The sequence below is a fragment of the Kogia breviceps genome, chromosome X (genome assembly GCF_026419965.1).
Source record: "Kogia breviceps isolate mKogBre1 chromosome X, mKogBre1 haplotype 1, whole genome shotgun sequence".
NCBI classification, from domain to species: Eukaryota; Metazoa; Chordata; class Mammalia; order Artiodactyla; family Physeteridae; genus Kogia; species Kogia breviceps.
In genome coordinates, this window is record NC_081330.1 from 133,895,680 (window position 1) to 133,919,098 (window position 23,419).

At 55.6% G+C, this 23,419-nt stretch overlaps 2 protein-coding genes and 1 long non-coding RNA gene across 35 annotated transcripts in view; 1 reads left to right on the plus strand and 2 right to left on the minus strand.

Annotated features, from left to right (window-relative positions):
• Positions 1–55: 55 nt before the first annotated feature.
• On the plus strand, positions 56–22,549 carry ASMTL (acetylserotonin O-methyltransferase like). 6 transcript variants are annotated; one of them, XM_059050677.2, is made up of 13 exons: positions 56–269; positions 1,852–1,983; positions 3,151–3,198; positions 4,957–5,021; positions 5,170–5,231; positions 6,469–6,577; positions 7,578–7,965; positions 10,659–10,821; positions 15,069–15,259; positions 15,640–15,757; positions 16,551–16,694; positions 19,546–19,668; positions 22,253–22,549. In XM_059050677.2, the coding sequence occupies exons 1-13, from the start codon at positions 177–179 to the stop codon at positions 22,453–22,455; spliced, it is 1,839 nt and encodes a 612-aa protein (XP_058906660.1). In that variant the 5' UTR covers positions 56–176; the 3' UTR covers positions 22,456–22,549. The 6 variants fall into 6 exon arrangements, with proteins under 6 accessions (XP_058906660.1, XP_058906662.1, XP_066879388.1 ...); XM_059050679.2 differs by having other exon boundaries at positions 15,069–15,203; positions 15,593–15,757; XM_067023288.1 differs by having other exon boundaries at positions 99–269; positions 1,852–1,897.
• LOC136793404 (uncharacterized) lies at positions 3,693–12,888 on the minus strand. Its single transcript, XR_010838614.1, has 4 exons — positions 12,840–12,888; positions 9,202–10,593; positions 6,833–8,413; positions 3,693–6,545 (listed from the first exon to the last, which is right to left on the minus strand). It is a non-coding gene; the product is annotated as an uncharacterized lncRNA (long non-coding RNA).
• IL3RA (interleukin 3 receptor subunit alpha) overlaps positions 14,369–23,419 on the minus strand; it is a 42,614-nt gene continuing 33,563 nt past the window's right edge. For 15 of the 28 annotated variants that reach the window (XM_059050694.2, XM_067023341.1, XM_067023336.1 and 12 more), the window contains 5 exons: positions 21,777–22,899; positions 21,535–21,606; positions 20,937–21,114; positions 19,810–20,136; positions 18,773–19,657 (listed from right to left, as the gene is read on the minus strand). The gene's annotated coding sequence lies outside the window, so the exon portion shown is untranslated. Of the gene's footprint in view, positions 19,658–19,809; positions 20,137–20,597; positions 20,654–20,936; positions 21,115–21,534; positions 23,072–23,419 lie in introns of all 28 variants that reach the window. The other 13 variants (XM_067023327.1, XM_067023320.1, XM_067023318.1 and 10 more) reach the window with 13 other exon arrangements.

Sequence of the window (23,419 nt, forward strand, 5' to 3'; positions counted from 1 at the left end):
TCCGAGGGAGGGCGGGCCCTGGGCGGGGCTTCCTGGGGTTGGGGGTGAGGCCTGGGCGTAGCTCCAGCGGCCGGGGCGGGGCTTGGTTGGGGCGGAGCCCAGCGCGCGTAGCCAGCTACGCGCGGCCTGGGGCGTGCGGGCGCGGGATCGAGCTTGGGTCGGGTCGCGGCGGCACCATGGTGCTGTGCCCGGTGATCGGGAAGCTGCAGCACAAGCACGTGGTGTTGGCCAGCGCCTCCCCGCGCCGCCAGGAGATCCTCAGCAACGCGGTGAGCGGCCTGGGCCCGGCCTGGGCCGGGATCTGCAGGGCCGGGGTCTGGGGCGGGCCTAGTGACCCGGGCCTAGGGACCAGGGGCCTAGTGGCCCGGGGGCTAGTGACCAGGACTTAGCTGGGGCCGGGGTGGTGTCTGCAGGGCCGGGGCCTAGTAACTGGGAGTGTCCAGTGATGGGGGGGGCAGGGTCTGGTGGCTGGAGACGAGTGACCGAGGGTCCTAGTGACCTGGGCTTAGTGGGGGTCGGGGGCACGGGGGTGGGTTGGTCTGCAGGGCCAAGGCCTAGTGACTGGGGGCGCCTAGTTGGGGGCGTGGTGCAGGCCGGGGCTTCATGATGGGGCCTAGTTGAGGTCCAGGGTCTGCAGGGCCGGGGCCTAGTGACCCGGGCCTAGGGACCAGGGGCCTAGTGGCCCTGGGTCTGGGGTCTCTGCAAGGCTGGGGCCTTGAGATAACCAGGGGGCAGGACCCTAGTGACTTTGGTCCAGGCCTGTGGGCCGGGGGAAAGAGGAGTCTACCTGATCTGGGGGTCGGCGTCTTCCAGCCAGGGCCTGGTGACCTGGTGCCCTGCCGGCCGGGGTCTGTGGGGCTTCAGGCCAAGGCCAGGTCTGTGGGCCTGAGGCGAGTCTGTCCAGGAGCCGGGAGGCAGCGGACAGAGGCTCCAGCGGAGGCTTGGTCTTGATGGGGAGGCCCTGCCTGGGCGGGGGGGGGGGGGGGGGGAGTGGTGGGCTGGGGTAGGGGTAGGTGCCGTGCCCAGGAAGGGGTGCTGCCCGTACCTCCAGGGGGAAGACGGGCGGGTGCTCTGCTGTCTGGCGTGGGAGGGTAGGGGGGAGGGGAGGGGAGGAGACCCTGGCTGGATATGGTGGGGAGAGGGGCGGTAGGTGCAGAGTGAGGGGTGCCTTCCGTACCTCCCGCGGGACGGCTGGGGTAGTACAGAGCCGCGGGGGGCTCACAGCGCGGTCCAGGGGGGCCTGGGGGCGCGGGAGGTCCGTGAGGGGTGGTGGGGTGGTGGAGGGCGCTGGGCTGCAGGGAAGGGAAGAGTCAGCTCGGTGCTCCCCGCGGGGGTGGGGGTTTTACCCTCTGTGGGCGAGACCCGCAGCCCTGTGCCCATCCCACGGTGGATGTCGCTGTGTCCATGACCTGCCTTCCACAGGGGCTGCCTGGTCGCACGTGTTAGGGGACCAAGTTAAAGCAGCCATGTTCACCCTCACGCAGCCCTCCTTAGTGGCATTTCCTGCAGGCGGTGTCATTTCAGTAGTTTGACCCCTGTGGAGGCAAAGCCTTTGGGACTCTCTGGGAGCCCTTTGACCCCTCGGGGCCGCAGGCCCCAGCATCCCAATCAATACAGCCCTGCTGGCCTCTGCGTGTGCAGAGGTCTTCCCGCCAGCGCCCCCGGGTCCTCTGCAAGTCCCGCAACCCCTGCGGCCGGGAGTTGGCGCTTGGTCAGCATCCAGTGCCTAGACCAGGTAGTCAGGGAAGGTGGGCTGCGCGGGGAAAGGCCAGTTCCTGCAGATCCTGCGCGTCCGTCAGCATCCTCAGGTTCCTCCCATAAACCCTCCTGACCCCTTCTGTCCGGTTTCAGGGCCTCAGGTTCGAGGTGGTCCCTTCCAGGTTCAAGGAGAAGCTGCGTAAGGCCTCATTCGCTACCCCGTACGCATACGCTGTGGAAACGGCCAAGCAGAAGGCCCTGGAGGTGGCCAGCAGGATGCACCAGGCGAGGCTTCCGCTTCTGCTTCTTCCTGGGTCTCCTGCTAGGAGGGCGTCTTCAGCGTTTAAACATACGTGTTATAAATCAGTGCCACTTACGGCGTGCAGTTAGTCTAGCATCTCTATGGCTGAGGGTCCTTGTGTTATACACCGCTGTGATTCGTGCGATCGTGTCATTTACAGGACGTAGCTTATCTCTTACTTTGCTAGGATGTAGCCTACTATTGCAATTCCTATCATAGTATCATTTACAATAAAGAATTGATCTACCTGATCTATTACTAGGTGTTTCCATGTCATATGCTATTGTAGCTAATATAATAGCATCATTTATTATATAGAATTAATGTAGCTTATCTATTACTAAGTGTTACTATATATTATGATATTTAATATAACAGCATCATTTATGGTACAGAAATAACCTAGCTTATCTACTACTGTTACTCTATAATATACTATGGTATTTAATACATCAGCATCATTTACGATATAGAAACATTGTAGCTTATCTATTACTGTTACTATATAATATACTATGGTATTTAATATAACATCATTTATGATATGGAAACAATATACTCTGCATTACTATGAGTGTTACTATATATCACTGCAATTAACGTATGACTTACGATATAGAATTAACGTACCTTATCTATTACTACGTCTTATTATATAATATACTCTTGTAATTAATGTAACGGTATCATTTATGATATGGAATTAATGTAGCTTATCTATTGCTGTGTGTTACTATATGATATACTAATTAATATAATAGTGTCATTTATGATATAGAATTAGAGTAGCTTACCTGTTACTATGTGTTATAATAATACCTAATTGCAGTTAACATATATGACCCACGTATTCAAGTGAATGCTGTAAGAAGTATTGGTATAAATAAATGAATGTTGATGGGCCGATTTCCGGCCGTGGAAAGGTTAGAGTTTAAGTGCAGCCAGAGCGGAAGGTTGTGTGCAGGTTTCCGATGAGTGTCTCGGGGTCACGTTTTCCCTGCTCCGTGTGTCGAGGACACTGAAATCTTGCTTCCCAAAGTGAGACTGGATTCGCAAGTAAGCAGCGATGCTGTGTCATGTGCGTCATGGCATGAAAACGTGTAAGACATGCGGAGTCATCCTTTCTAAAGCTGAGTCTGGATTTCTTGCAGAAGGACCTGCGGGCCCCTGACGTTGTCATCGGAGCGGACACCATCGTGGTGAGTCTGCTTTCTGGCTCTCCGTGTGGCGGGCACGGCCTTGGTCACCGAAATCAAGGCCTCGGCAAGGCTGGTTCTTTCTGGAAGACCTAAGGCAAAGAATGTCCTGTTCACAGGGCCGGGCATCAGGACCTCGGCATATGTTTCAGAGGGAAATGGTTCTCGCCAAGATAGGGGTTTTGGCCACTGAGGGTTGGACTTTTTGGTGGGAGGTCGCAGTGATCGGTACGGCAGCTCTGCCGTGCTGGTGTCAAGCCTGTGTCTGAGACCCTCGCTGGCCTGATGGCAGGCGTCTCCCAGGGATGCTGAGCCTGATTGCTAGGGTATCATCACGGTCTCCAGGCGAGGGACCACCTACCTGAAAGAGTCTGGAGTTACTGTCTGGAACAGGGAACTATATTCAGTATCTTGTAATAACCTGCAATGGAAAAGGATCTGAAATATATATATATACATATACATATATATATATATGTATATGTATCACTGAACCACTTTGCTGTATACCTGAAACTAACACAATATTGTAAACCAACTGTACCTCAATTAAAAGGAAAAAAAAAAAAGAGTCCAGGGTTGGAAAATGCCAGGTGGGGTGATCCCAGGGTCTGCCTTGCCTTCACGTGGCATTTGTTTCTGTGCAGCCCAGGTGGATGGGACCTACCTGTGTGCAGGTGAGAATCAGACATCGTTTCTGGTTCATGGTTAAGGCTACATGGAAGTAAAAAAGTGAACGGTGCACGTTCTTCAAAATGTTAATCGAAGAATTACCGTATGACCCAGCAGTTGTGTTATGGGCTGAGTTGTGTCCCCCAGCCCAATTCCTATGTTGAAGTCCTAGCGCCCAGGACCTCAGAATGTGGCTGTATTTGGAGATGGGGTCTTTAAAGAGGGGAGGAAGGTGAAAAGAGGTCACTAGGGTGGGCCCCGATCCCATAGGACGGGTGTCCTTCTAAGAGGAGGAGATCAGGACCCAGACACACACAGAGGGGCGACCCTGTGAGGACACAGGGAGGAGAGGGCCGTCCACACGCCCGGGAGAGAGGCCTCGGGAGGGACCAGCCCTGCCCACACCTGCATCTCAGACTCCAGCCTCCAGGACTGGGAGAAATAATGTCTGCTGTTTAAGCTGCCCCGTCTGTACTGCTCTCGGGCAGCCCTGGCTAAGACACCTACTCTTAGGTATATGCCCCAAAGAATTGAAAATAGGTGTTCAGACAAAAATTTGTTCATGAATATCCATAGCATTATTCGCAACAGCCAAAAGGTGTGAACCACCCAGATATCCCCCCCTTTGATGGACGGGTGGGGTCCGTGCACACAGTAGAATAAGACTCAGCCGTGAAAAGGAGGGAAGCCCCGACGTAAGGCTACCGCGTGGCTGGACCCTGAACACACGATGCTCAGCGAGGGAAGCAGACCCAGAAGGACGCACGGTGTGTGATTCCGTTGGCAGGGCAGGTCCAGAACGGGCCCATCCACAGAGACAGAGAGCGGGTTAGGGGTGTCAGGGGCTGGGGAGGCAGATGGGGAGTGACCGAGTGTTCCGGATGCTGAAAAAGTTCTGGAACTCAGCAGTGGTCCTCGCCCAAGCCTGGAATGTACCACACAGTTTAGTTCAAACTGGTGAAATTCATGTCATACAAATCTCTCCTGCTTTAAAAAAAAAAAAAAAGAATCTAAAAAGTGGACAGTGCAGCTTGCCCAGAGCAGCTCAGAGAGCGGAAAACGACGCTTTCTGTCCCGTTTCTCCTGCAGGTGGTGGGAGCGGTGATCCTGGAGAAGCCTGTGGACAAGCAGGACGCCTACCGCATGCTGTCAAGGTGGGTGGGGGGCTTGGCCACCGTACGGGGAAACAGCCCCGGATGGGACAGCGGGCGGGTGGAGCGGGGCCCGCGCCGGTGGTGCCAGGGATGGCGCTGCCCCGGACACCCCGCGCGGTCGCCCGCTGGGCCCCGTCGTGTCTTGCAGGCTGAACGGGAAGGAGCACAGCGTGTTCACGGGCGTGGCCATCGTCCGCTGCTGCAGCAAAGGTACCACGGCCACCTCCGTGCCGCCCAACCCGGGAGCCGGGCGTCGGGCGGGGGGCCGGGTCCGCAGGGGCGGCGCTGTCTTTGCTCCACGTGACCCTGCCTGCCCGGGAAAGGCAGGGTCCCACGTGGAAATCCTGGGGTTCACCCTGAGCGCCCGATGGAGACCGTGCTACGGGCTGGGGCCGTCATAAAAGCCCGTCCAGCGTGGCCGGCCCACATGCTTGCTTTGAGGTTTTTGGTCTGGAAGGTAGGGCTTTTTTTTTTTTTTTTAATGCACAATTTTTAAAGCTGCTTAGAAGACATTTCAGGTCCAGGACGGACCCTGAGGCTGAGTTTGAGCTCTTGGGCCCCCCGAGCACATCCCGGAGGGGGGTGACCGCGCGTCTGTCTGCTGATTAGCGATTGGGTTACTCTTACCCTCTTGGTCCATCTTGGACTTTAACCTGTGCTCTTTGGGGAGTAAAGCCCTTGCTGGACCGTGCGGTTCCTTTACCTGGGGCTTGAGACCACAGGCATCCATCCTCCCCCATCCTGGAGACCAGACGTCTGAGGTCAAGGTGTCCCAGGGCCGAGCTCCCTCCAGGGGCTCCAGGGGAGGGTCCTTCCTGCCTCTTCCAGCTTCTGGGGGCTCCAGGCGTCCCTGGGCGCGTGGCCGCCTCCCTCCCGTCTCTGCCTCTGTCTTCCCGGGGCTTCTCCTCTGTGTCTGAGTCTCTCATCTCCCGTGTCTTGTAAGGACCCTGTCATTGGATGTAGGGCCGCCCTCCTCCAGGAGGACCTCATCTCAGACACTTCACTTCGTCACATCTGCAGAGACCCTGTTTCCTAATGAGGTCCGGTTCTGGGGTTCTCAGAGGGCGTGACGTTTGCGGGGCACCATTTACGGCAGGACGGCTGGTGCGGAGAGCCCTCGCGGTTGGCCGCCGCGCGCAGCCACTGTGCTGTGCGCCTGGGGCCTCGTGCAGACTGCAGCCCTGCCCTGCGGCCCCTCTGCTCCACGCGTGAGCACAGAAGCCAGCGGCCCGGGCCGTCTGGCTCCGCAGGCTGCAGCGTTTTCTCCTGCTTGCCAGTCTGTTGTCCTCTTTGCCGTTTTATTCTTTCTCCTCTCCCTTGTCTAAAAGGAACCGTTAACGGCCGTGTGTGAATTCCACGCAAAGCTCAGGCCAACTCCCCGCAAAGGCAGCGGCTAGAACCTGGGCGCCGGCCGCGTACTCTTACTGCGCGGGCTCCTTCCTTGCAGACGGCCGGCTGGACACGGAGGTCTCGGAGTTCTACGAGGAGACCACGGTGAAGTTCTCAGAGCTGTCGGAGGAGCTGCTGTGGGAGTACATCAACAGCGGGGAGCCCATGTGAGTTTCTGCTGGGAGAGGCGGTGCCGGGTTCCCGCTGCGGGCGGCGGACACGCCGGGCACGCGGCTCAGCCTGTGTTGGGCGCCGGGGCTCCTGACGAGCCCGGAGCCCCGGTGCCTGGAAGGCGCCGGAAGGATGCCTTCCTGGGGGTCCCCGTCCCGTGGGACTCCCCGACCGGCTTGTCCGTCTGGCGGGCGTGGGAGGCCCCGTTGCAGGGTAGTAAGGGGCGTGCTGTGTGCCCGCCCTGTTCTCACCGTCTTCTGTGGTGATGAGTCCTCACAGGAGCCTCAGATCTGGGGCATCCTCGTCTGCTTGGGGTCCTACAAAGCACCGCAGGCAGGGAGCTTGTAAACAAGAGGCATTTCTCACTGTCCTGGAGGCTGGAAGTCTGAGATCCTGGCGGGGCCAGATTTAGCATCTGGTGAGGCTGCTTCCTGGTTCACAGATGGACATTTCTCACTGTGTCCTCGCCTGGAGGAAGGGGCCAGGGAGCTCCCTGGGGTCTCTTTTAGAAGGACACTAATCCCATCCACGGGGGCTGCACCCTCATGACCTCATCACCTCCCCGAGGTCCCACCTCCTGCCACCATCGCGTTGTGGGTCAGGATCCCGCAGGGTGCCGGGCCGAGGACCCACATGAATGGACATCTGAGGGACGGGGACACAGGTGGCAGGAGAGCACAGTCGGGGGCCTGGGTCCTTGGCAGCAATCCCCCTCCCCTCAGAGAGCCTGCTGGTGGCCGTGCGCCGGGCCTGGGGTGGGGGGCAGCTTCCCGAGTGGCCGCCAGGTGCCCCTTGTCACGTCCCAGGGGCGGGACTGAGGGCTCACTTGGGATCTGGGCCCGGACACCCCAGTGCACAGCCACTCGGGTCCAAGGTTGGTGGGTTCCCCTGCAGGGGTCCTGGCTGCAGGTCTGCGGACCCCAGGAAGGTCAACGCCGCTGCCATCTTCTCTACCCTCCTTCCCTCCCCACCGTGGTTTCCCGCCCCCCGCTGCAGGGACAAGGCTGGCGGCTACGGGATCCAGGCGCTGGGCGGGATGCTGGTGGAGTACGTGCGCGGAGACTTCCTCAACGTCGTGGGCTTCCCCCTCAACCACTTCTGCAAGGAGCTGGCGCGGCTGTACTACCCGCCCCGCCCCGAGGACCTGCGCCGGCTCAGGCACGACTCCATCCCCGCCGTCGACACCTTTGAGAACCTGAGTGACACGGAGGCAGGTGGCTCGGACCCAGGTCAGAGTGCCGAGGGCGGCCGTGGCGGCGAACAGGCGGACGGAGACCGGTCACAGGCTCCGGGCGCGCCGGATGCAGCCCTTAACGGGGCGGACAGCCGGCCCCCGTTCCCCACGGGCCTCCTGGAGCTGATGGACGGCTTCAAAGCATCCAAGGTACTTGTGTGATTCGTGACCACGTGACCCCAACACAGGGGAGCCTAAAACCACAGGCATCCACCCTCCCCCATCCCGGGGACCACAGCTCAAGGTGTCCCAGGGCCGCGCTCCCTCCAGAGGCTCCCGGGGAGGGTCCTTCCCGCCTCTTCCAGCTTCTGGGGGCTCCAGGCGTCCCTGGGCTCGTGGCCGCCTCCCTCCCGTCTCTGCCTCTGTCTTCCCGGGGCTTCTCCTCTGTGTCTGGGTCTCTCCTCTTCTGTCTCTTAGGAGGACCCTGTCATTGGATGTAGGGCTACCCTCATCCAAGGGCACCTCATCCCAGACCTTTTGCTTCCTCACCTCTGCAGAGACGCTGTTTCCACATAAGGCCTCATTCCCATGTTTTGGGGGTCAGGGCATGCACATATCCTCTTGGGGCCACCGTTGAGCCCATAACCGTGGTCTCTGCCTGGAGGGGGCAGGGCGGGGTCTGTGTGGGTGTTGGAAGGCGAGCAGGGCTTACGTGACCCCAGCGAGGGGCCCGCACTGTGTCGCCAGCCCAGGGAGGTGGGGCTGGAATGCCGGCCGTGCGGCCGCCTCTGGGACCCTGCAGCCCTGCTGGCTGGGCGGCAGGTGGATTGCGGCCCCCAGGACGCCAGCTGCCTGCAGGGCAGACCAGGTCAGTGTGTGTGTCCTCGTCATCCTGCGGCCTTGGGATCCCGGGCAGCCGTCCCAGCCAGAGGGTGTCCTGGGCAGGGGAGGGGGCAGCACTGGGCCAGCTCGACGCTCCCTGGAACCAGCAGGTACCTGTGACCACAGGCTGCCCCGTGCCCACGTGCAGGGCAGCCGTGCGCAGGTGTTTCGGGGAGCCCCAGGCCCGGGGCCCGATGGGAAGCGAGTTCGGCCGCGGCCCGTCCAGCTGGCCTCTGCCGTCGCTCTGGCCCTTGCGGACGCACTTGTGCGCCCGCCCGGCTGTGACACACGGCCGGCCCTCCCCCCTCCCCAGCAGATCCGCTCCTACAGCTCTGGGCTGCTGGAGGTTGGAGCAGGGGGCGGCCCCGCTCGTGCTGGGGCCCTGCAGGGGCAGCCTCAGCAGCTCGAGGAGAGGCAGGACACTGGCTGGGGAGGGACTGGGGGCCTGACCTCGCCCCCTCCATCCTGGCCACCTTCCTGTCACCTCCTCCTCAGGAGGGGGGACCTGCGTGCCTGGGACGGAAGGCGGTTACGCTGCGTCGTAGGTCAGATCCTCGGACCCACCTGGAGACGCTGGTGCAGGCGGCGCTGCTGCAGCCCGTCAGGCTGGCGCTCGGTGGGGCTGTGCTGTGCTTCCCCGGTCTGTCGATCTAGCGTCTCTCCGTCCGTCCGTCTATCCATTTCATTTGTCTGTCATCTGCATATACTGTCATTATTGTCTGTCTATGTACCTATCATCTGTCCGTCCACCCACTGACCTATAGATATAACCTATTCCCGTCATCTCTGTATGTGTATTGTTTACCTGTATCTACTGTTGTTATCGTCCACCTTCGGTCCATCCGTCTATCCATCTACGTATCATCCACGTCTGTCTACATCTGTCATCTAGCTATACACGTCATTTATCTATCTATCTATCTATCATTATCTTCTCTCGACCCACCATTAATCTAGCTATCATTTATGTATCTATATCTATCTGTTATCTATATTTGTCTGTCTATATCCTCAGTGTATGTATACCTATGGTTATCTATCTATATAACTGTCGTCTGTCTAGCCATCCCTCTACTTACCTGTGTATAATTTATACTTATTATCTCTCTATATCTGTTGTTATCATCTGTCTTCTCTCCATTGTTGATCCACCCATTTTCCTGTCACTTGTCTCTCTCTCTCTCTCTCTCTATCACCTGGCTATCCACCTGGTTATCTGTCATGTCTATCTGTATCTATCGTCTGTGTCTGTTATTATTCCTATCTATGTATCCACCCATTTCTTTATCATCTCTATCTATCTATCTATATCATCTGCGTGTCTGTTATTATCACCTGCCTACCTGTCTATCCCTCCATCCACCCGTATACCCATCTATCACCTGTCTGTATCTGTCACCTATCTACATACCTCCCCATCTGTCCATCCGCCCTCGTGCGACACGGGTCTCCTCACCAAGGTCTCCCAATGGCTGACCGTGCCGACCAAGCCGGGGTCTGTCGGGGGTCTTGGGGCAAGTGTCACCCACCCCCCCGCCGCCCCAGCTCAGTCACGGGGGTACTGGACGCAGCTCAGGTAGGGCCCTTTCCCGAAGTGTCCCTTTACTTGCCCCTGGAGGCGTCTGCATTACGAGGTGAGAGCTCCAGGGAGGGTTACAGTGTCACGGGAAGGTGCGTCCGTGTCCTGCGCGGGGGCCCCGTCTCCACGTGGCCTCATCCTGACGTCCTGGGACTTGGGGCGTCGACGTAGGAACCTTGGGGGGACACCACGCAGCCCCTGACAGCAGCGCTTTGGTCTCTCTCCGCTGGGACAGTTTCTCTGCTTGGTGTTCATCGACTTGGGCTTACCTGGAGCAAACCTTGTACAACCTGGACCCTAAACCCGCTCTCCTCTGCGGAAGCTCCCCTTGATGAGCTCGATGTTTTTGACCATCCTGCCCTCCGTCTTTGGAGTCCCTGGGGATGAAGAGCGATTGATAAGTCACGTTGTATGTCTAACTGTAACTGTTCTTCACGGACAGGTCCTGTTCACGGCTTGCAAGCTCAAACTGTTTGACATGTTAAGAGACCAAGGCCCCCTGAAGGCCGTGGATGTCGCCCGCAAACTCAACGCCTGCGCGGGCGGGACTGAGCGGCTGCTGGATGTCTGCGCGGCCCTGGGTTTACTGGAGAAGACGCACAGAGGTGAGGGGCCTCCTGGGTGTCTCTCCAGCAGCTCTGCCTGCGAGACCAAGTCACCAAGTGACAGTGGCTTCTGAGCCGAGGCTGGGAGGACAGACCATCCATCCTTCCTCTGCTCCTGACCCTCTGGGGCATTCTTGGATGGAAGGAGGAAACGTGTACGTATGTATGTATGTATGTATGTATGTATGTATGTGTGCGTGCGTGTGCGTGCATGTGTGTGGTGTGTGTGTAAGGAGACAGGCTTCTTTATGGGCTCAGAGGGCCTGTATCAGCCAGGGATCTCGAGAGAAACAGCCCATACGGTATGTTATGTGTGCACAGCATGGATATCTGTTTATTCTTACTTATTTGTTTAGACAGGCAGACAGATGAGGTGGATGGATGGATATCGATTGATAATAGAGATGATAGATAGGTACATGGATGGATAGATGATAGATAAACAGATGATACATGGATGGGTGAATGGACAAATAGGTAATAGATGGGTGGATGGATAAATGATGGATAGATAGATTGTTTGGTTGAAAAGTGGGTGCATATATAGGTAGATAGATAAGCACATAGATGGATGAAAAGGTAGAAGATAGAAAGATAGCTAGGTTGAAAGGTGATACAGAAATAGAGGACAGGTGGATGGATAAATGGATGGAGAGATAATAGGATATGTAGATGGACAGATGATAGATAAATAGATGATGGATGGATGGGTGGGTGGATAAATAGGTAGTAGATAGATTGATCAACAGATATACATTGATAATAGAGATGATAGATAATAGATGGGTGGATGGATAAATAATAGATGAATAGACAGATGATAAAAAGATAAATAGATATGATAGATACATATATAGATACATACACAAATGCTAGATGATAAGTAAAAAAATAGATACATAGATGGATACATGATGATGAAGACAGATGATTAATAGATGAGAGAGATACATGGAGATGATGGATAGGTTATAGATGCATAGGTAGATAGTTTGATTGATGGGTGGATACTTAGGTATGTAAATAGATAAGTAGATGGATAACAGGTAGATGACAGATGATAGAATAGATATGATGGATGCGTAGATCAATGACAGGTGATAGAAAAATAGATAATAGACTAGATATGGATGCGTAGATCAATGACAGGTGATAGATGATAGTTAATAGAATAGATATGATGGATGTGTAGATCAATGATAGGTGATAGAAAAATAGATAATAGAATAGATATGGATGCGTAGATCAATGGTAGGTGATAGATGATAGGTAGATAGATGATAGAATAGATACGATGGATGCGTAGATCAATGATAGGTGATAGATGATAGATAACAGAATAGATACGATGGATGTGTAGATCAGTGATAGGTGATAGATGACAGGTAGACAGATGACAGAAAATACCTGATAGATGGAGGGATGGATGAATAGATAATAGATGGGTGGACGGATAAATGACAGGTGAATAGAGAGATGATAACAAGATAAAGGACAGGTATACAGATACATGAATGTGTGCACAGGGGACAGATGATAAATGAGTAGGTGGCTGGCAGATGGGTGAGCAGGTGATGTTGAAGACAGATGATCACCGGATGAGAGAGGTACACGTAGGTGACGGACAGGCGGTACACAGGTGGGCAGACACACAGACAGAAAGACAGATGAAACGAAGTAGATGGCAGATGAGGTAAATGGGCGGATGGAGGGTGACAGTGTAGGTCTGCTGGGTGCACAGAGCTCTCGAGGGTGTTCTCAGAGCACAGGCTGCTACGGATGGTCCTTGAGCAGACAGAGAGAGGCAGGGGCTCAGAAGACCCCAGAGCAGGAGACACGGCATCCCTTCTCTGGTGAGCAGGGAAGCAGGTGCTGGCGGAAGCCCCCCAGAGCTGCCCCTCACACTAGAGGCGGACAAGTACACGCCAAAGATTTGGGTCATGGGATGCAGAGCTCCCCCCCAGCCAGAGCATCTTAGTAACCTTCTCCTCCATTCTTAAAAAAAGATATTTATTTACTTATGTTTGGCCACGTTGGGTCTCCGTTGTTGCGCGCGGGCTTTCTCTAGTTGCCGCGACCGGGGCCTACTCTTCGTTGCGGTGCGCGGGCTTCCCATCGCGGTGGCTTCTCTTGTTGCAGAGCACGGGCTCTAGGCGCACGGGCTTCAGTAGTTGTGGCTCGCGGGCTGTAGAGCACAGCCTCAGTAGTTGTGGCGCACGGGCTCAGTTGCTCCGCGGCACGTGGGATCCTCCCGGACCAGGACTCGAACCCGTGTCCCCTGCATCGGCAGGCGGACTGTAAATCACTGCGCCACCGGGGAAGCCCCTCTCCTCCACTGAAAATAATGGCCAAACGTGGAGAAAGGGCCCGAGGTCAGGACTTTCAATCCCTGCTGCCTGAGGAGCGTCTTAGAAGTCTTGCTGGCAGACGCCCGGCAGGGCCCTCGCTGGAGCCCTAGAAGCCCCTCCTGTGCATCTGCGTGGGGCCTGCGGTGGGCCGGCTGGGGCTGGGTGCTACCCTTCAGAGGACCCCAGGCCTCAGAACTAAGAACACTCACTCAATCATTGAGGAACTCTGCTCTGTAACAACCTAAGTGGGAAAAGAATTTGCAAAAGCATAGATACGTGTCCACGCACAACTGAATCACTTTGAGTGCACCTCAAACCAACACAACACTGCTCATCAACTATACTCCAATATAAAATAAAAAGTTTTTAAAAGGTGTGTATTTATACAATTAAAGATAGTAGTCTTTAAAAAAAACGTGTGACTGGGACTTCCCTGGTGGCGCAGCAGTTGAGAGTCCGCCTGCCGATGCAGGGGACGCGGGTTCGTGCCCCGGTCCGGGAAGATCCCACGTGCCGCAGAGCGGCCGGGCCCGTGAGCCATGGCCGCTGAGCCTGCACATCGGGAGCCTGTGCTCCGCAACGGGAGAGGCCACAACAGTGAGAGGCCCACCCACCGCCAAAAAAAAAAAAACAAAAAAAAACGTGTGAGGACTTCCCTGGCAGTTCAGTGGTTAAGGCTCCACGCTTCCAGTGCAGGGGGCCTGGGTTCCACCGCCAACTAAGATCCCGCGTGCCACGCGGTGCTGCCACAAAAAAGAAAAAAAAATTAAGCAACAGTAAAAATTCAGTTTCTAAAACAAAACAAAAAAAAACAAAACAAAGACAACATGTAAAGTGCCAAGTGGGGCTTCCCTGGTGGCGCAGTGGTTAAGAATCCGTCTGCCGATGCAGGGGACACGGGTTCGAGCCCTGGTCCGGGAAGATCCCACATGCCCCGGAGCAACTAAGCCCGTGCGCCACAACTACTGAGGCTGCGCTCTAGAGCCTGTGAGCCACAACTACTGAAGCCCGTGCGCCTAGAGCCCGTGCTCCGCAACAAGAGAAGTCACCACAATGAGAAGCCCGCACAGCACAACAAAGGGTAGCCCCCACTCACCGCAACTAGAGAAAGCCCGCGCGCAGGAACGAAGACCCAACGCGGCCAAAAATAAATATAATTAATTAATCAATTAATTAAAAATAAAGGGCCGAATGGACAGTTAGTTTCAATAAACTTTTAAAAAAAGTTCAGAAAAGGAAAACCGTAGACACCATGCTGTTCTTTCCGTCCAATGACCGGTGTTACGTGGGGCTGTGGAGGTACAGGGGGTCTCAGCCACCGTCCCCTCTGACTGCAGCCTCCAATTCTGCAGGTAGGGGTGTCCCGGAAGGGCCCCGGGGGCTGGGCCGGATGGACAGCCCGCCAGGCAGTGGGAAGAGAGCGGACCGCCCCGTACCCCTCAGGGCTCCGGAGAGGCAGACCCCGCAGGACACGGACGGACGGGTTGCGAGCAGCTGCTGTCCGTGCCTTTGGGCTCCGGCGCGTCTGAACCCCTCCGGCTGGCCGCTCGGTGCTTTTCTGCTCCCAAGGCCGTCAGCTGATGGGATGAGACCCACCCACATTACCTAGGGTCACCTCCTTTACCCAAAGTCCGCCGACTTGCAGGTGCCCAGCACGCTGACCAAACCGCGCCCTCTCCCCGACGGGGACGGTAGCCCGGCCAAGTGACCATCCCAGGGGCTCGGAGGGTCGCCTCGAGGAAGAGCGGCATCCTTGCGTCGTTCTCCGGGCTGCCTCTGGGCGTCCGTGCGCTTGGCACTCAGTCAGATAGACGATGCTTGTGCTGACATCGCGATGGCGCCGAGCGATGGCTCGCCCCGCGGTCAGCTGAGCCGTCACACGATGCCCCGTCCTTTCAGGTTACAGCAACACGGAGGCGGCGACCCTGCACCTGGTGTCAGACGGTGAACACTCTCTCCATGGCCTGGCCGAGTACAATGACGCCCACGTCTGGGGCGTCTTCACAGGCCTGGGCCCGGCCGTGCAGGAGGGGGCGGACCAGACCCGCGGGGCTCTGCGGGTGATGGAGGAGGAGGGCCACCTGTCCCAGGTACTGTAACCCCCGCGTCCCTTTGCACGTCCCGTCCCGTCTGTGCCGCTGAAGGACCAGTGGGCACGGAAACATCTCAGGTTCCCCACGGTCGGAAGCGGCCGCCGCGGGAAACCCAGCGCGAAGCTGCCGACGGGGAACAGCGGGGACGCCGCGGCAGGGCGGGTGCGGCTGGCTGGTCCCAGCTCCGGAAAAGAGGGCTTTTCTAGGAAGGGGCTGCCCGAATCAAGGCACCGCGTTTCCTACCTGGAGCTGAGTTGCACAGACGCGTGCTTCTCAGCCCAGCGCAGGGCGAGCACAAATGCCGGGTGGAACCTCATCCCGGGTGCAGGACAGCCTGGGCTCCAGGTGGGTCTCCTCAAACCTGCTTCCACCACCAGAGCAGGGAGATGACGCTGCAGTTCATGAGGGCCATGCACAGCCTCAGCAAGCTGACCGCCCACCACGTGGCCACGGCCTTCGACCTGTCCCGATTCACCTCTGCCTGCGACCTGGGAGGTACATTCACCCCCTCCAGGAGTCGGGTGCAAAGGACTACATGCTTTTCTTCTCTTGTATTAAATCTAGGGCACCTTACCTGCTAATAAGACTTGCAGAATGGGTTTATCTCTGCAAACCATCTGAGGACCTAAATATATCCAGGGTGGGTGTGGGGGCTTGGGCTGCTATTCCCAAGCGCTAGGAGGTCCCAGGGATGGCCCAGGACCCCCCGTAGAGGTTATGGGACCCTTTCTTGTGGCTGCCAAGTATGGGAGGGGCCGTGGAGCCCATGGGCCGCCATTGCATCAGGTCTAATTATGCCACACACACCCTCCACCCCATCCCAGCCAATCCTTTCCCAAGGACAGTGGACGGAGAAGTAGTTGCCCTGCCCAAGGAGTGTAGTGGGGTTGGTGTCCAGGAGGGCTCCTGAGCTGCCAGCTTGTGTTTCCCCACCCTCTGCACACCTGTCCTCCTGGTGGCCCAGAATGGCTGCTGTGGCACCAGCCATTGCGTCTGCATTCCCACAGCAGAAAGGGGCAGGTAAGAGTACAACTCCCTAGAGCTTTGCTGCCAGGATTCCCCACAAGTCTGTGCCCACCCCACTCACCTGCTCTGGGCCAGCACCCACCCACGAGGCCCTGACTTTGAGACACCAGTGATCTCCCCCCTGGCTGACCTCATTTCAGGGCACAAGCCTCAGGCCGCATCTGAGAGCATCGTTTTGGTTTTGCCAGAGCTGAACTCTGAAGACACTCCAAGGGTTTCAAACATACCGGGAGAGTCCAGAGTATGCCTTTGCTTCTCGCAGGCTGCACGGGCGTCCTGGCCTGCGAGCTCACCCAGAAGTACCCGCGTCTGCAGGTGACTGTGTTTGACCTCCCAGAGGTCACTGAGCTCTCCGGGGGCTTTCAGCGTGGCGGACGACAGACAGAGCGGATCCACTTTGTGCCAGGTTAGTGTGGCTTCATGTCTGCCGGGTGTCAGCATTTGGGTACCTTACTTATCTTGTATACAGAGTGTGTGTGTGTGTGTGTATCCATCTTGTGTTTCTGTCTGTATGTCTGAGTATGTTTCTGTTTGTGTTTCTGTGTCTGTGGGTATGTATCTGGGTCTGTGTCTATATGTGTATATACGCTCATTTCTGTGTGTTTCTGTGTCTGTGTGTATCTGTGTGTCTATGTACATGTATATGTATTATCCGTGTCTGTGTAGCTCTTTGTGTGTCTGTGTGTGTATCCATGTTCCTGTGTCTGATTGTGTTTGTATCTGTGTATCTATATATCTGTGTGTATTCTGTGTCTGTATGTGTCTTATATCCATGTTTCTGTGTTTCTGTGTGTGCATATATACTGGTGTATCTTGTGTCTGTGTGTATATCTCAGTGTCTCTGTGTGTCTCTATACATGTATGTATCTGTGTGTCAATGTGTCTCTATATGCGTATGTGTCTGTGTGTGTGTGCACATCTGCGCACAGGGGCACGTCGGCAAACCCCGAGAACAGGAGTTTGAAGTCCTCAGCGAGGGGAGTAGCTGGGCGGGAGGGCAGGTGGGGATGGGCACGGGCCAAGATCGGTGTCTGTGGATGTCGACCAGTGACCCAGGCCTCACGGGGAAGTGACACGGGGGCTACAGCAGGAAGGCCTTGGGGTGGATGTGAGGAAGGACTTCCCGGCGGGACCGAATTGAAAGGAGACTCTTGTCATCTGGTGACTCATCCGCACTGCAGCCCGGCCTGAGGGTGGATGTGCCCCGCGACCGACTGCCTGATACTTGCCTGCTTAAAAAAAAAAGAGCCAGTCGCCCTGCTGTGGACTGAATTGTGTCCCCAGGTGCCTCTGTTGAAGCCCTACCCAGTGTGACTCTTACCTGGAGGTCATTAAGGTGAAGGAGGTCACAAGGGTGGAGTCCTAATCCAGCAAGACTGCATCCTTAGGAGAAGGGACACCAGGAACATCTATCTATGTATCTATCGTTTATCCATCATCTATCTATGTATGTACCGTTTATCTATCTCTTTATCATCTGTCCATCCATCCACTTACTGGTCTATCGGTGTATCTGTCTATCCGTATCTATCCATCTATCATCTATCTATGTATGTATAATTTAATCTATCATTTATCCAGCCATCCTCTGTGTACCGTTTATCCATCCTCTGTCCATCCATCCACTTCTTCATCTACCAGTGTATCTACCCGTCCATCCGTATCCATCATCTCTCTGGCTGTCTGCACATTATTTCCACCGTCTAGCTATCTATCCATCCATTCATCCATTCATTCGTCTATCATCTGTGTAACTATCAATGTAGTTATCTATTCATCTAGCATATCCATCGATCTATCTTTTATCCACCTGTCTTTATATCAATCATCTATCACTTATCTATACATCTATTATTTATCATCTGTCCATCCACCCACCTATCATTTATCTGTCCTATCTATCCTATTTATCTACTATCTATTATCTGTCTATATCATCTGTGTATCCATCCATTACCTCTATTCTATTATCTATCATCTATTTATCTATCACATGTCTATATCTATCTCTCCACCATCATGTTACCAATCTATGTATCTATCATTTATCTATTATCTATTCTTTATCAATCTATCATTTGTCTACCTGTCTTTATATCAGTCATCTACCTATTATTTATCATCTATCTCTCCATCCATCCACTCACCTATCGTTTATCTGTTCTTTCTATGTACACATGTATCTATCATCTCTCTCTCCCCACTGTGAGGACACAGCGAGTATAGGCCGCTACTTACAAGCCAAGACGAGGGTCCTCACCAGGACCTGACCCTCTGCCAACACCTGGATCTTGGATATGTCCAGCCTCCAGACCATGAGAGATCAGCGTGTGTTGCTGAAGCCCCTGTCGGTGGGACTTTGTTGCTTCTGCCTGCGCTTGACAGAGACACGCCGTAAAGCTTCAAATCTAGGAGCAGCACGGTGGCAGCCGTGGGGCACTGATTCACCATGTGTAGGAAAGAGAACCACGAGAGCAAAAAAAACACCCCAAAGAAGTGCATATTGTCCGTCTCTGTGCAGCTGGCTGGGGCCGCCCTGTGTAGACCTGTCTGCACCCCCGTGTTCCCTCTCCCTTCATGTCTATTCGGAATGTTTTCTTTCTTGTTTCGTTTGTGTAAATGTCAGCGACATCTGATCCTTTGTGGAACGAGGCATGGTTAGGAGTAACCAATAGCAAAGGTGTCTGTGTCCATAGTTACAGATACACATTTGGTAGATGCAGGGACAAATGGCCCCAAACTGGGAGCGTAAAATGACCCGAATCCATCCTCCCCCAGTTCTGGAGACCAGACCTCTGAGATCCAGGTGTCCCAGGGCAGTACTTCCTCCAGAGGCTCCAGGGGAGGGTCCTTCCCGCCTCTTCCAGCTTCTGGGGGCTCCAGGCGTCCCTGGGCTTGTGGCCGCCTCGCTCCCGTCTCTGTCTCTGTCTTCCCGGGGCTTCTCCACTGTGTCTGTGTCTCTCCTCTTCTGTGTCTTAGAAGGACCCTGTCATTGGATGTAGGGCCGCCCTCCTCCAGGAGGACCTCATCTCAGACCCTTACCTTCATTTCATCTGCAAAGACCCTATTTCCAGAGGGCCTGTCCCCAGGTCACCCCTTGAACGTCTCTTTTTTGGAGAACACAGATCTCCCCACTGCAGGCAGCGTCTCCTTCGGTTTCATCCCTTGTAGAACGTGGTGCAACTCCTTTCTGTCAGGTGCAGGACCAGTTCCTGCCTGTGGCCCTAACGGTTCAATCCCATTTGTTTTTAAACCAGGTGACTGTTTCAAAGACAACCTCCCGGAAGCAGATCTGTACATTCTCTCCAGAATTCTGCAGGACTGGCCGGATGACAAACTCCACAAGTTACTGAGCCGGATCTCAAGCACCTGCAAACCAGGTGAGACCACATCATGGACTTGCCTTTTTTAACACACAAAAGACAGTTTCCAATTTTAAAAAAAGAGTACATTTTATAGAGGAAGCTCCCCCGTCCTCCAGCCCGTCTGGTGCTCAGTTTCCCGGCTCCCTGAGGACGTACCTGATTCTCGGGTGTCAGTGACGCGTTTCTGAACGTTATGGCACCGGCATCTGGGGTCTCGGGCTCGTGGACGCCCCCCCGGCCGTGTCCCTCCCCGGGCCCCGCTGGGCTCAAGGTCTCCCCTCCTCCGCTGATGATGATTTTCCAGCCTGCTCTGTGGTACCCAGCCTCTTCCCACGGCGCCAACATGGGTCACTGGGCTCATGGAGTCGAGGGGACCAAGCCGCCCGGGCCCCTCCCTGGGTCCCCACATCCAGCGGTGCAAGACGAGCTCTCTTTCCACGTCCTGCGACCCCGGCGTCTCCCGGGGCACCTCCACTGCCTCTTCTGTGCGGTTATGAAACAAAATATTCAACAATCCGGGGTCATCTATCATATCTATCGATCTATCTGTGGTGGAAGAGGCGAGAAGGACCCTCCCCTGGAGCCTCTGGAGGGAGCTCAGGCCTGGGACACCTTGACCTCAGACGTCTGGTCTCCAGGATGGGGGAGGATGGAGGTCTGTGGTTTTACGTATTTTGTTCCAGCCGCCCCAGGACACCCACGCAGCCTGTGAGATGCAGGTTTTCATGTGGTCACAGGAGCATCACACAGACATTTGGGGTACCCTCCCCAAGAACGTGGCCCCAGGAGGGCCGGGCTGGTTCCTGTTTGCTCCCTGCTGGGCCCCCAGTCCGAGAACAGAGTCCCCACATAATGGATGGAACACAGTCGAGAAGGAAGAAATCACAAAACGGGTGCCCCCGGGGGCGAGGCAGGGCCGGGAGATGTGAGAGCCGGATTCTCACCCGCGTCAGAGACAGTCACTGAACCTGGGGACAGTCAGGTCCAAGTCGCGTTTACACTGCGAAGGGTTTTTGGGGGGCGGGGGGGGACACGTGAGTGTGTTGCAGCTTAGACCTGCTGGCTAGAACTGCTTGTTAAATGTGCGGTACTGCTGCCAGCCAGCTCATACCAAGCTGTCAGTGTGAAATTGGCAGTGGGGGAAATACTTAGAGCTCAGAAATTGGCAGGAACCGGGACCGGGGCTTCCCTCCACCCCCAGATCCAGGATTGCAAAGGCTGCCCGCACCCTGGGGACAGTGGGGGTCACAGATAAGAACTGAGCATGACCTCCTGGGAATTACCTGGCGGTCCAGTGGTTAGGAGTCTGCGCTTTCAGTGCCGAGGGCGCGGGTTCAAGCCCTGGTCAGGGAACTAAGATCCTGCAGGCTGCACGGCAAGGCCAAAAAAAAAAAGAGAAGACCTCCTTTAATATAGGGCTTTTGGAGCCCGCTGAGTTAATCGGCCCGTATCTCCATGAGTCTGAAAAACATAAAAATTGACAGAAAACAAAGTGAGCACACCATGTGACCCCAATTCTTTTTACTGAAGTGTAGTTGCTGTACGATGCTGTATAAGTTACAGGTGTACAGCATAGTAATTCACCATGTTTGAAGGTTACACTCCATTTACAGTTATTGTAAAATATGGGCTCTGTCCCCTGTGCTGCACCATATACCCCTGCAGCTGATTTTACACCTCATCACGTGGAGCTATGATCCCAGTTTTGTTAACTTCACGTTTACTTAAACGCCTAGAACCCAATGCGATTTTGCACCAAAATTCTCCCAGTTACGTCACCGGCGTGCAGAGCTGGGGCTCATGTGCCACCAGGTGCTTTGTGCCTCTTCTGGGGGTCTCCCCAGGTAACCCAAACAAGAGGAAGAAGCAAGCGTAAGCTACCTCCTGCCTCTCTGCTTTCTGTCCCAAGGCTTATCTTCTCCCGGCTTGGTTCCCCCTTCTTCACAAGCGCTTCTGAAAATACATATACAGAGAGGTGGACAGATACAGGTGTTACACACACACACACACACGCGCGCGTGCTTTCTACTTCACAAGGCTCTCACGTAGCTGGTTCCCACCAACAGTGCCGCTGCACGTATAAACACCACTCTATATGGACTAGAGAACCAACAAGGACCTACCGGACGGCACAGGGAACTCTGCTCAGTATGCTGGAATAACCTATAATTGAAGAGAATATAAAAATATATATATATATTTATATACACACATGTATAACAGAATCACTTGTCTGTACACCTAAAACTAACACAACATTGCAAATCAAGTATAATTCAAGAAAAAAAAAAAAAGATCATCTCACTGAACCAATTAAAAGTCAGAAAAAAAAAAAAAAAATCCTGCTCCTGGCGCCCTGGTGGCCGGTGCCATGCCTGTCGCACGCAGGTCCGCCCGGGATACCGCTGCCAGGGAAGTCCCTGTGCGGTTCCTTCCGGCATCCAGGAGGCTGCGGCTGTGTCCCTGCACTCAGGATCCCTGCCGTCCGTGTCTCCCTGCAGCGAATCCCTTCAGTGGGGAGCCCGGGGCACCGCAGCCTGGGTCCTGAGCCTCTCCCCCCACCCCGTCTCTCTCTGTCTCTGTGCCTCTGGCTCCCCAGGCGGTGGCCTCCTGGTGGCGGAAGCGGCGGCGGAGGAGGAGCGGGCGTCCCGGAGACCCCGGCTGCGGACCCTGAGCGCCGGGCAGCCCCGGAGCCCCGACGAGCACCGGTGCCTCCTGCAGCGACACGGCTTCCAGGACGTGCGGGTGGCGCGTGCGGGGGACCTGCTGCGCGTGGTCCTGGGCACCCGAGCTGCGCCCTGAGGGTTACCGGCAACCCGGCGGGGCCCAGCACCCGGGAGTGAAGTGTTCCTGGAGAGCAGGTGTCACCGGACAGATTAAAGGAGGCGGAAAGCAAGGCTGTCTCCTCGCGTCTGTGGCACTCTGGACGCGGGGGGACGCGACCGGGTGGTGGGATGCGCGGGCCAGGCCAGGTCCCCGGGTGATGTCAGTATCTCCCTCGCTCCCTCTTAGCTGGTGACTAGATCTCGGCGCATCTAGACCCTATTTCCCAGTGCGTCACTCCTATTTTCAGTGCGTTCGTCCTCTGCCCTCCCGGCCATGGGGACCTTCTCTTACCCTCAGGGCGGCGGAACCCACCTCTGCCCCCGTCCACGGTGAAACCGCGTCCAGGAGCTCACGCGGGGGGAGGTTCATGGGGTCAGGACGCTTGTTTGCTGCAAACGTCCTCCAGGTACCTGTGTGAGGCTAAGTGTCTCCTCTCTTAATGACTAGGCGAGTACAGTGGTGACTGCGTAGCAATATATACATCGTCTGCTACATGTACACCGTCATGGTTAGAAAAAATGCCCCGGATGTCAGATGGGGTCCTTTCAAACAGGCCCCATGGGAGTGCTGACAGTTCATCTGTGCTTTCCAGCTAAAACCACCACAGACTGTTAGATACATAACTTCCTAGAGACGTATGTATATTTTTTGGTGTAAGGATATAGGGGCTTCCCTGGTGGCGCAGTGGTTAAGAATCCGCCTGCCAACACAGGGGACACGGGTTCGAGCCCTGCTCCGGGAAGATCCCACATGCCGTGGAGCAACTAAGCCTGTGCGCTGCAGGTACTGAGCCTGCGCTCTAGAGCCCGTGAGCCACAACTACTGAGCCCGTGCCACAAGTACTGAAGCCCACGTGCCTAGAGCCTGTGCTCCACAACGAGAAGGCCCCTCAGTGAGAAGCCTGTGCACCGCAATGAAGAGTAGCCCCCGCTTGCCGCAA